Below are 14000 nucleotides of genomic sequence, written 5' to 3'. Positions count from 1 at the left end.
CCCCCCCTCCCACCCTGAATATATTTTCACCATTTCCTCAATTTTTTCCAACATGGAAACCCCCAAGGAAAATCGGAACCCCCACAGATAGGTCTCTGGATCCGCCACTGCGATAGGTTTAAATGTAGCAGATATTAGTTAGATTTTAGTCGCAAGGTGACAAAACTGTGGACATCGGTTGTGCAACACAGTTAATTCCGACGATGTGATTTTGTCTGTTCCCATCAGGTCTTAACTTGTATTTCTATTCATGATCCTGAAAACGCCTCAAAGGTTTTACCAAAATGTTGGGATGATATGCCCTGTGATAGGTGCATTTGGCACAGTATTTTGGGTGGTAGCTCTCTTAAGTCGGGCTTCATTGAGTTTGTCATCAATAGCAATGTGTGTTATAGGACCATAACAACATTTGCTAAAACATTATTGCTTAAGTAGCACATCATAATTGTCAGTTTGTTGAAGCACAGCACATTCCGCTGTTGTTACTCGAAGGTTTAAGCTTAGCACGTGCTATTGTAACATGCAGGTTAAAACGTCATATATGCTGTCAGTTTTAAACATGAGGTAAAACTGTGCATAGATAACATCGCTCTAAATGTTATGTCGGATTTTTTGGGCGATTCATGTGACATCTTTATGTGTCACCTACAAACCAACATTAATGTCAAAACACGTATTTGTGATGTGTCGTGTCATTAACACATTCTATCTAATGACCTTTAATCATTATCATTAGTATAGCTCATATTATAATAATTCGGACCTTCCCAGATAGGACGATCATTCTGTGCTATTTATCTATATTACCGACAGTTATTGCAGTTATTGACGATAAGGTCACTTTGTTGTTTTTGTATTTCAATATAGGCTACTTATTAGTCATACGGAATCAAAACAAAAAAATGCATTCGTGTTTATATCGGTAATGATATACAAATTGTTTTTGAATGAGTGTTGAGAAAATATTTTACAGCAGAAATAAGTCTTCTTTTTAATGATTTTACAAAAGACCTTCTTGTGTCTAGACGTTCAATCTGACTCATTTTTGTTATCGGATATTGTTACAAAAGTAGGTAAAATCTAGTTTCGTTTTATTATGTATAGCAAGTTAAGTTCACTTTCTCTGGCTCTCTGTATCGACATACTTGTTTATTTAATAAATGCTTCCATCTTCGATTAATAGTGATTATTCATCAACATTTTAGACCATTGCATCCTTCTATAGTTTCATTATAAAATACCTTGATCCGTATTAGAGCAGTATTGTTGTGGTATCATGTTATAAACAAAAACAGATTGACTTTGAATTGTTTGTACTTACAAACAAAATAATAAATAAGTAAATAGATCAATAATAATAATCCCTGTGGTATCTTAAAGTTGAATATTTCCCAAGGGAAATCCTGCAATAGATATATCTATACACATGCACCATTGACGTGAGTTCAAGGAACATTGGTTTAGACAAGAGTCGGTTATATATATAACATATATATCACATGTCCTTTTCTCCATCACTTAATCCTAAATTCCGGTGAATATACTATTTTCAAGTAGAAGCATTTTCTTGCAGCATTGTTTTACAATAGTTCACTTACCTTTACGCGGCCGTTTTCGGTTCGTTTCCATGACAATCGTATTTTTCTCGTCATCATGTGAATCACGATTTATAAGTAGATTTGCCTTGCAACAACAGCTTAAGGCGATTAACAGAATCAGAAGTCGGCACATTTTGGTATGTCTTTGGTAGATTATAACACCACACTGTCTTTATGATAATATCAGAATATGACAGAAATATTCAAACTGTGTTAACCCTTTGAGTCCTAAGTAAACTTAAAATGTTCGTACTTTTATAGAACAAAGATGTTGGAACAATCACCAGTGCGATTGTTTTCGTCTCTTACAGGACTATATACGCCAACAAGCGTTCAGCTTGGTTTGTTAGGCTACCTGTGTAATTACTACACGAGTACTCCACTCCACCAGGCTGCTGTCGTGTGCGTCGGCAGTGTGGCAGGCGTACAGGGGTATGAGGATTCCTGCTGACACCGCCCCTCTTTTATACGCCTGTCACAGAACGGCGTATTATAAACAATGATCGAAACACAATAGGGACAGTCCGGCTAATAGCTTTTCGTTTTTTATTGCTTTATTTGCATGCTTATTACGGATTATGTTTATGATAATGTGATGTAAAAGTTATAGGTTTATTAGAAAACTTACATACTAGCCATGTTCATTACACACCTATCTCATTAGCATAAAATTTGATATAATTTTCGATCTGTGCCACATGCCATATAGCCATTTGCAAGGAGGATTTAATTAATCCACGTCCCTCTAAATAAGATGCATAGTATGTTTTAGCTAGTAAAATGACATAGTTTATCCTTTACACATGACTGTTTCATCACTACATTTACACACCATGTTTAAATTGGTTGATTAACATACCCTTAATTTTTAAGTACATTTAATTAGTATCTATATATTATACTTCTGCTAATTGATATCAGAGATTCTTTTTTGAAAATTAAAGATTTATCTAATTCCACACTTCAGAATGTTGGTAAACAAAGTTTTGTTTGATTTGATCTCAAATTTATTTATAAATAGTTCAATCCGAATGCCTGGGGTTTCATTTAAAAACACGCATTTACGGATATTTTGGTATGTAAGATTTTTTTATTTTTTTTTGCTTTATTGCACAATGTAAAAAAAAAACACGATAAAGAAATAAAAGACTAGCTGCCTAGACCAATGCAATGTGTGGTTCAACATCATCGGGTTCCTCAGTGATACTTCTTAGCTTCACTGCAGACGGACATAGACCTCCACTACAGTGTGTTAAAGTAAGTGATTTGTCTGTCACAGCGTTTTTATATGCCTTCGTCAAATACACATACCGAGGTTTTAATTATAGTTATAAGTTGTGCCTAAATTAACTGAACAGGAAAGATACATGATATTGTCGAGATTGTAGCAATAATGGCCGTGTTAATTATAAAAAAAACTTAGCAGTGACGTGCTCTTACATCGTAAAAAGAATGATGTAACTGTTGGTGATTTACCTACTTAAGGTCGCCTTGCCTCATAAAGGCTTAACACTAATTCATCCTAGCCATGGTATGTTCTTTTTAAGGTGGCTCCACACATCGTCATCAGCGTCCATTTTCGTGACGTACTTCCGGAAAAAGTACAGCTCGGACTCAAGTATCTTGATCGAAATGTGCATGTACACAGTGTCGTCATTTCCGTATTGCGTATCGGGCATTCAATATTGTAGTGCAAATTATACTAACACCGGGGCCGTTTTCGTTTAAACGGTCAAACCGATCGGACCACTGTTGTTCGTTTATTAAATAAGGTCGGACCTAGTTATCTAATGCTGCTTTCAGGCGAGCCCTGAGAAAGCCTTACAATGCCTGCATACACATTTGCAGGTCCGCCAGGATTTATACCCGAAATTGTTACATTTATAAACGGTCAAACCGTACAAATCCGTACAAATTCAATAAAAAACGCTTTGTGTAGCATGTGTTACATATTTTGCGATAAATAAAATATTTGTAGGGTTAATTAGAAATGCTTCTTTTCTTTTTTTATTGTTGTTATTGTTCCGAACAATGCCACACACACAAAAAATCCGGAAAATATTGAAATTGGCGAAAATTCAATTTTTTGGTATTTTTTCCAAAAAAGTCCCCAAACTATCGGAATGTTTAGATTTTCATAAAATCAACTCTACATAGTTGCATAACCATTATAAGAAAGTTTCAACAAATTTTGCTCTTTATTGCGAAAGTGTGGAGCCACCTTAATTAAATTAACTCAATCGGTTAAAAAAAAACGATGACAGCAAAGGCAACGAATTAGTGTCCGCCAATGATTTGATATGCTGCTTATTAACGCTATGTTTATGAAAATCCAACAAATGTAACTAAATATTGCATGAATACAATCATGTTTACAGTCCTTTTATTTGTAATCAAAAGCATTGATAAATAAACATACACAACTGCCTAATTATGGAATGTTTATAATAACATTTCCTTATATTGCCCGAATTTATTCAGCTACAGGCCAATCTGAACTAAGATGTAGATTTATGTCTTTATTGTGTCTAATCTAGTGAGCTAATGACTATTCCTGGCCAACATAGCCTTGAGTAAGGCTAGTTGACCAACACTTTTTGCCGATAGGGTGACCGATCAAAGTGTTGTAGATGTCACATACTCATACAGCTCTCTATTATCATAACCGTGCCTGGTGACATAACGTTATCACTAACATAACGACTGTATCGGGTTGTTTTGTCCGGAACGCTACAGTAATCAGTCTCCTATGACAACACTTGAAAATAAGCATGTCATCATACATTGTACACAACACAACGATGAAACGTTTAAGAACCGATTTTGATTTCTAACTTTTTGGCCCCATCCCATATGAGATCTAGAAGGACGAAACAGGGGTATAGTGCAGTGTTCGTCATTTCTGACCTAATATATCTATTACCGAATTTCGAAAATGTAATCACTTGTGTGAGTCTTATGTTCGTCTTGATAGCAATAGAACGTTCATAAAGGGGATAGATTTTCATGACAATTTTATTGTCGACAATTGTATGGTGAACATTTTATTTACGTCCTAATAAAGATTTTTCAGAAAATGTTAAAACGTTATTGTTGTCGAGTACGGATTACGTAGTTTTATAACAAATGACAGCAATGAAGGCTAACTATAATTTCCATTTAAAAAAATGATTAATAGAATACATGAAGGGGCGCACGCACCTCTTAAAATATCTAGTAAACTGACACAGAAAGCCAAACACGTAATCAAACGCTGAACCCGATTGAACGCACGCGCACGATATGGTACAGAAATAAAATCATCATACAAGATATCTGACAGAGAATATTTTGATATTACTTAATAGTGATTGTGCAAATAGCTTCCATTATCAACAAATTATCACTACCACTGATATCGCTGATATTTCATATATGTAGGTAACATAACGCTCTAATGCTTTACCGAATTTAGAAACCGCCTGATGATGTTGGTATTACGTTTCCTTTCGACTTTAAGATTTCCTTTCAGTTGAGTTATAATTAGGATATCATAAATCGTCAATGTGTTTCTATGTGAATCAAGATATTTCAACTTTTCAGATATCTTTAGACCCCGATAGCCCGATTTATCGATGTATTTTTATTTTCAGTCCAACGTGAACATGAAGAATATACAAATATTAGGCTCAGTGACCTTATATAGACTGTGTTTAGCAGGTCCACACGTCAAATGATGAATTTTGTGGGAGGTCAAACAGAAAAAACAGTGCACGTACATACAACTTAAACAATGTATACCTTACACAATTAAACAAAACACTGTCGATTTTTACCGCCTTCATTCAAGGATGAATTAATTGTGTTAGCTTAAAATCTATATATCAAATAGTTAGCATAAACAAAATATTGCAATATGTTTTAATCGGTGTTGAAAACGATGAATTTGTATCAAATGACACAACTTAGATTTCAGTTTTGATGCTTATGAAAATATTCGAGATTCAAATTTAATCGCTGTCTTTAAATTAATTAAGCTAGACACGTGACATTGTTGTGTTATTTCTTACCTTGGTGTATGATATCTCACCTAGATACGTCACTACATTGTATGATATCTCACCTAGACACGTGTTTCTGGTGTATGCTATCTCACCTAGACACGTGACTTTTTTGTATGATATCTCACTTAGACACGTGACTCAGGTGTATGATATATCACCTAGACACGTGACTCTGGTGTATGCCATCTCACCTAGACACGTGACTTTGGTGTATGATATCTCACCTAGACATGTGACTTTGGGGAGTGTATGATATCTCACCCAGACACGTGACTCTGGTGTATGATATCTCACCTAGACACGTCACTACATTGTATGATATCTCACCTAGACACGTGTTTCTGGTGTATGATATCTCACCTAGACACGTGACTTTTTTGTATGATATCTCACCTAGATACGTGACTCAGGTGTATGATATCTCACCTAGACACGTGACTCTGGTGTATGCTATCTCACCTAGACATGTGACTTTGGGGAGTGTATGATATCTCACCCAGACACGTGACTCTGGTGTATGATATATCACCTAGACACGTGACTCCGGTGTATGATATCTCACCTAGAAACGTCAATACATTGTATCTGATTAAACCTAGTCACGAGATCCTGTTTGTATCAGATCTTAACTAGTCATGTTACTGCACTGTATCGGATGTAGCAGTCTCTATCTTGGTAACAGAGAACAACTATTATGTATTTCTAGAACTGATTAACATAATCATGTTTAAACATGAAATATGAATTGATCATATCGTCATAATTTTATAAAATGTTAACCTGAAACTACATGTATGGTCATGTTCTTTCATTCAAATTCATAGACATTTGATAATTAATACAAAACACTCATAGTTTTTGTAGATCCTTTCTAATACAACAGTTTGTCGACTTGACTAAAAGCTAATGGAGTCAGATTTGAGTGAGTCTATGGACCTCAATTGTTAGGCGTGCTAGGCTGTGTCCTGGTATTACGTAATCACGATTCCTTCCAAGGTTACATTGACTGGTTTTAAAATTCTGATTAGGATGTATATTTGAACATGTCATCACTCTAAAGACTATCTATATTCTGAACTGATCTTTACACATATCTACAGTGCATGTACGTGTATTATAGTACACAGGCACAGGTGTCACGAACGAATTTTGCTAATAAAAAATAATGACCTCATAAATGTTGTTTACAAAATAAAACTGCCTCCTTCATCTAAGCCTTCCTTACCAATTAAGAAATGAAGGTCACGATTTTTGTGTTCGCTTGATTTTCCTTATATAATTACAGTTATTTTACATGTTAACAAAAAGGTGTATGTATTACCGTACACCATATTATGTCAAAAAGGGTGTTGAAAGGTTAGTGTCAGTTCGTTTCTCTCGATTTTAATTCTGTTTTTTACATTCTATTAATAAAGATCAAGGCATATTTTGTATTTTTATTTCGAATGGTAAACATGGGACAACTGATATATCGTGGTAGCTTATTGTAAAGTATTGCTTCACAAACACTTTGGGGTAACGGTAAGTTGGTACCATGACTCGTACAGATAACGCTGCAACAAAGTTACTTTTTAACATTTGCTTGTTATTCGTAAAGTGACTATACTTTGTACATATTGTGTAGTGGTATGCACCGCTCTCGTGAAAAACAACTGAAAATCTACACCACTCTCGAAATATAATGTTATTCATGAACAAAAAAAGGGATATCATCCCTATATGTATAAAGTGTTGACGATATTTTGTACTCCGCAAGAAATAATATTAGACATTTTCATCACTGTTGAACGAAACATTTCAGGTAATTGTTTTTTTGGTAAGTGAAATGTCTTAATGTAAATCCTAGTATATAATATATTCATTCATACGAATTTGCAAACATGATAAAAACGACCTCGTCCAACCTATTGGCTAAACTATGATCAGATATAAAAAGATGAGATGATCTCAATAATTAGGAGTGACCCTATTGTGCTGGTCTACAGGCTACTGTACAGAAGGAAGATGACGCGTGTAGTAGGCTGAGGCATGATGATCTCATCATAGAAAATTGTGTCTGTTTAATTGTATACCAATCAGAATCTGTGCATTTATATTGGTGTTAAATGCATATTATGTCAAGTGAATGTTTTTGACGCAACGCCTACGAATAGTTCTCATCAATTTTCTTCACTTTAGTGTACTGTACAATATCTAATGTTGTTTCATTATCACATTTATTTTATTGTTGATATTGAATGGATACATAACCACTATGTATACGCTTTAAACCCCCATTTGGAAGAAGTCTTAGGTCCAAATGTTACAAGTATTTGTTATTTGAAAAGAATAGTGTTTCAAATATTTATATAACTTGCTGTCTAATAGATGTACATGTATCATCACTGTCATCATTATCAAATATCAGTTTGGTCAATTTCCATTAATTTCCATTTCAGTTTATCCTATTTTATTATACCGGATCTTAAACGTAATTAAACGTAACATATTAATTTTCGTATAAATCGCGACAAAGTCTCTCTCGAATTCAACTATGTATGCATAGTAATGCATGCCGTCAAACATTACTTTAAAGCAGAACAAGAAAATTAATCCTTAAAATAAGTACATATCACATGTACTCGCTATGTAAAAGTGCAGGTGAAATACCAGCAATCTTTCGTAGTTAGAGGTGACAAGAACAATTTTTAGACACGATGCTGAATATCTAACCATCAAAAGTACTTACTAAGTAAGAAACACCGAAATAAAACGGGTTACAACATCAGGCGAGACAATCAAATAACCGAAATAAAACGGGTTACAGTATCAAGCGAGACAGTGGAATAACCGAAATACAACGGGTTACACCGTCAGGCGAGACAATGGAATAACCGAAATACAACGGGTTACAGAAACAAGCGAGACAATCAAATAACCGAAATAAAACGGGTTACAGTATCAAACGAGACAATGGAATAACCAAAATAAAACGGGTTACAGTATCAAGCGAGACAATGGAATAACCGAAATGAAACGGGTTACACTGTCAGGCGAGACAATGGAAAAACAGAAAAACAACGGGTTACACCGTCAGGAGAGACTTTGGAATAACCGAAATACAATAGGTTACACCAGCCGAGACAATGGAATAACCAAAATAAAACTGGTTACACCGTCAGGCGAGTCAATGAAATAACCGAAATAAAACGGGTTACACCGTCAGGCGAGACAATGGAATAACCGAAATACAACGAATTACGCCGTCAGGCGAGACAATGGAATAACCGAAATACAACGGGTTACATCGTCAGGCGAGACAATCGAATAACCGAAATACAACGGGTTACATCGTCAGGCGAGACAATGAAATAATCGAAATAAAACTGTTTACATCATCAGTCAAATGACCGAAATGAAATGAGTGTCAGCGTCACTCAAGACACTAAAATAAAACGATCTATAAAATCAGGCGAGACACTAAAATAACAGAGATTGACATCAGGAAGTAAGAAAGAGAAGCGGTCTTTTCCTCATTTAATTTGGTTTGTTAGGATTCTGGCACATTTATGTTTTAGAGTATGTTAACGACATACTGTCTCACGTAAATAGACAAGAGAACAAATCATGTTGATAAATAACGTGCAGGTCAAAGTGCAGTGTGGGTTTGTCAATCTACCTCACTCATGTTTTTACAGGTACTACTGGCAACATGCAGCAATTCATAAATATACAAATGGAGGTCAGTTCATGTCTGTAAGAGCAAACAGTGTACATCTATTTCATAACACCTACCTCTCATCAGATTCGTGATTTGGTAATTGTTTACGAGAAATTTTACGAACAGCTCTTCCTTAAAGCACTATTTTGTTTTTCATTAATTTTGTTAAAATCATTTAAACACATAATTTAGTTGTTATCAATATAATGTTCTTTATTTTCAATTCATTGAACAAATCGAGATTACTTTTTATAAAAGAACGTTTGTTGGTTTCTCAATGTTTAAACAGGTGGAGCCTTTTTCAGTAATTGAAGTCTCTCTTATTAAATGATTAATTTTGTTTAATTACTCTACTCGAAATGAGTTTTATGCAAGTGTTTGAATTTAATAATAATAATAATAATTCGAGGTTCTTATTTACCACTTTATCACAACCTAGTTCGTAGGTCGTCTCAAGGCGGTTCACAAATTATTATCCCTGGTTATAGGGCCTTTGCAACCAACCAACATCTTTCTCAACTCCATGGGTAGCATAGAGCCGATGCTGCCATTTCGGCGCTCACATCTAGCATTATACAATTTTAGCACTACCCAACCACATACTCATTTACAGCTGAGTAGACTGGAAAAAGCGGAGTTAAGTTTCTTACTCAAGGATACAACACAGTGCCGTGACGTGACGTGACTCGAACCCTCAACCATTCGGTCACGAGCCCGGCGTCCTACCACTAGACTACCGCGCCTCCATAATGTATGTGTTAGCATAATGTATAGTTTTACTTTTTGTAAGAAAGTAACAACTCCGGACTAAGAACAATGCAATCACTTTAAGACAAAGAAATACATTATTTACAATAAATCGTTGTCCAATTTGTTTTGTGCTGATTTTAAGAAGAATATACATAATATTTGGTTTTAACATCGAGACTGATATCGACTCTGTTTTTAGGCCCAAATCTGACACACACCTTTTAGCTCGAGGCCGAGACGTATCACGAGAGACATACACCTGATGTTAGCGGCTCACCGTGTAGGCATCAATTAAATGAAGTTTACCTCCAACGTTCACCGCATTGTTTAGCACATAATGGATGCGTCAAGCACCAAAGGTAATGATGTAATTACTACATCATAATTGGTTTTATTTGACATTAATTGTCATGTTAACGCAAGTTTCATAAGATTTGCAAATTGTTAAATCAATTATTCTGCAAAAACTGATGATGAGCATGTGAAAGGGCACCGTGGTTACATATATCATAGCTTAACAGGCACGTGGCAATTACGTATGCAGAACTAAAATATGCACCACAATCAATTATACTATGTTGGGTTTTTAATTGTTTTTCCAGCCTTTTTGATTGAAATATAATGTATTGCCTGTATGAGTTACGTGTTAGTGAAAACGCCAACTGCTCCAGTAAAAAGAGAAACACAGCATTGTAATTAAATTAAATCAAAAAATAATTTCTATTTAATAAAATATGTTTATAGAAATCGTAGACTACGCTAATATATCGCTGGCGGTTATTTTTGAACTAGTAACACTCAGGTACTTATAGCTTTTGTGACCTTAGGGTAAACATTAATTAGAAAGATAGATTAACGTTATTTAAGCTTTTCCTATTGTCACGTGTTAAGTGTTGACAAAAAGCATACAGATAATAAAATATAGGATGCAGTATCGTTGTCTAATGAACTGTTACTGTACGAGGGCCACGCAATTTCTCAAAGAAAATTGAGGTAGCTTTAAAAGAGGTATTATGATTAACATGATTCATGACCATTATGGTTCGATTTCAGCTCAGTTTGTTACTATTTCACAAATATCTATACTATTCTGAGAATATATACATCTGATTCTAGTTCTTGTTCATTACCTGCAATCCGGTGACATTGTAATAAAGATGTATGATGTATATTAACAAAATGATTTAGCGAAGAAAAACAAAGAGCTTCTTCAAAGTATGACTTGATCACATTCTTTCTGATAAGCATTTTGCATTGCTTATAAAAGAATACCATGGGTACTTTATATAATCATGTAAAAGTATTTTCAGGTTTACGTTGTAAGAAATGTTTTCCCTCTGGGTAGTGCATATGTTTTAGAAACTATTTATGTCTTACTGACCGTGTGTTTAAGTAGTCAGTGAAAATGTATTAGAGAATCACGTGTTAATATTGACAGACCTTGTATTTAAGAAGCGGAAGGGCAAAAGAAAAATATATGTTTATCATTTAAAGGAAATAGAACGCCATGCCATGGTTTTGTTTGAGTCTGTTCCCCCTCGAGCAGTACATGATTTTAGTACTTGAAAAGCAACATGTTTGTCACTGTCTTGAACAGATTAAGTTGAAGATAACACAAAAGTAGACCATCAAAATAAAGCGAATTTGTGAGCAAGTCTTGTTATTTTTACGAATCTATGACAGGATGATTACAACGTGTACAATGTTTCATCATCTTATCATTTTTAATATTATTTATCGTTCGGTATCACGAAAGCCGAGGCGGGTGTTTGCCAGTGTGTAACAGGACCGCAGTGGAACCGAGAAAGGGGTTAGGTATCCTGTGTTTACCTGGAACCCATTGGCGCTGACATTGGGGAGGGGCGTGCGGTCAGTCCCACGAACGAGATAGACCTTAGGCATACATTACTTTGGGAACGACACGGTCAAGGTAGCCTGAGGTAAATATGTGTAGACACATAAAAAGCTTTCAATAATGTCTTGTAAATTTAAATATATAAAACGTGTTTTGACGTTTTAATTCTGCACTTGCATATAGGAGGCTATCGTCGATACGCAAATAACTTAAATAAAATATAAAAATAAATATAAAGTGCGTTATTTTCATCGTGGTTATTTTTTTGAAAAGTTCAAAAAATATCTTGTTTTTATGAAAAACATCCAATTAACATCAGTTCTTAAATACATATTATATTTTCATACAAATAGATTAGGCATATGTTTTATGGCAGACATCAGAAGATGACTAAATAGCAAGTGACAAAACATTATAGCTACCTTGTTATTAAATGTTTATGCTGCTTTGGTTTGAATATACTAGATGCCAAATTCAACTTGGTTGTTACCGCGAGCGTTGCGTATCACGATTTAAATTCTAGCAAGGTCCTGTCAAATTTTGTACAGTAGATGTTTTGCGATTCATCCGGCATTTCAATTCNGGGGGCGTTGCGGAAATAATGTAGTCTTAATAGAAATGATTTAAACAGCCGAAGACGTATGTGAAGCTAAGATGATTTATGATTACATGGTCATTTTTATCATTTTAGTACAATTGTCGTCTGATCTTTCCCTGTTTTGTTTTTTTATAATTTGACATGAGCAGGTATAACGCTTGTTATACAATGGAGATGTAAGACCCTATTTGTTACTCGCCAAACGTAACAGATGTGTCGATGATCGAATAGTTTCACAGGGTTCGACAAGTCTACTAGAAACCACACCTTCATCAGTTGACTTAGATAAATAAATACATTTTTAAATCTTCTCTTTCCTCATTCCTCGATAATTCATATTTAAAGGATATCCCAGATTCACAATCCATATACTGTCAACCTTAATATATCAAAGATAAACACATTTTAGTGCTATCGCGCTAACGGTGAAGCGCTTACTTAGTACACAGCTAGTTATTCGAAGCTCTGCCTGGCAACAACAGCAATGTGATTGCAGTCATAGACAGTGTGTTAACACACTTTTTGTAAGTTGTTTGTTAACGTTTAACTTATTAATACGTTTAAGTAAGATTATGCTTTAATTATGAATGAAACCTAAATCTGAATAAATGATCTGACTTTATGTTAAATAGAAAAGACAGAACAACCAGGCGATGTCGTCTAAAGAAATAATTTATTTACGAGTAAAGTAAATATTACCGTTTCATTTTATCCTTACCACAATTTCGCGAGAGTGATGACGGGTTATTTCTCTGATAATTTCGGATCCAAAAAGAGGTTAGGTCAATGTTCTATTACTGCTGGTGTGTGACTTACAGAATAAATTTCATTTTAGGGTTAATAACTGCTGGCAAAGTTACTGAAATGTTTCATAAACTAATCTAGGATCATTACAAAGAATGAGGAATCTACTGGTGACTTCCGTCAAATATTCTCGAATAAAATTTGTTTTTTGCATAAATGATTTCCAAAGATTGGATTGTTAAAATTTTGTTTGTGTTTGAAAGCAGACGTCAGCCATTGTGCGAAAAGAATAGCATCAGTTTGTCAAAGTTTGTGATATAATAACTGCGTTGTACTCACACTGTCGAACAAATATATATGAAATAAGTCAACTAACATTTACAGCCATCAACACGTAACAAATCATACAAATATAATCCTTTATTTTAAAGATTTTCTAATAGAGACATTAATTGACGAACTCAAGAAAGTTTAGATAAATTCTGAAACGTTTTTATTCCGTGTCCCTGTCTGAAGTGACCGTCCAGACAGCAAGCTCGCGTACAATCGTAAATCATGACTACAGATTAGTTTTAACACCAGAGACGACATCTCTGTTAGAATGTACTTACACCATAGGCTATATATGTTATAATGATAATAGCTAGGTACTTAGTCTTAACACTCGCTTTAGGTCACTCATCAGTTTATCTTTAACATGCAGTAGTACAGT

At 34.7% G+C, this 14000-nt stretch overlaps 1 protein-coding gene across 3 annotated transcripts in view; it reads right to left on the bottom strand.

Annotated features, from left to right (window-relative positions):
* The window catches only part of LOC110445191 (carbonic anhydrase 2-like), a 66587-nt gene that overhangs the window by 6036 nt on the left and 46551 nt on the right, over nt 1-14000 (bottom strand). The window contains exon 1 of one of the 3 annotated variants that reach the window (XM_021489680.1): nt 1599-2030. The exons of the other annotated variants lie outside the window; for them this stretch is intronic. Within the exon in view, the coding sequence (XP_021345355.1) occupies nt 1599-1731 (133 nt within the window). The 5' untranslated portion in view covers nt 1732-2030. Of the gene's footprint in view, nt 1-1598; nt 2031-14000 lie in introns of those variants that run through there. 3 annotated transcript variants of the gene reach the window in all.

This window comes from Mizuhopecten yessoensis, unplaced genomic scaffold, assembly GCF_002113885.1.
Source record: "Mizuhopecten yessoensis strain PY_sf001 unplaced genomic scaffold, ASM211388v2 scaffold245, whole genome shotgun sequence".
NCBI lineage: Eukaryota > Metazoa > Mollusca > Bivalvia > Pectinida > Pectinidae > Mizuhopecten > Mizuhopecten yessoensis.
The sequence above is the reverse complement of the archived record's forward strand: the minus strand, read 5'-3'. Positions and strand labels throughout refer to the sequence as shown.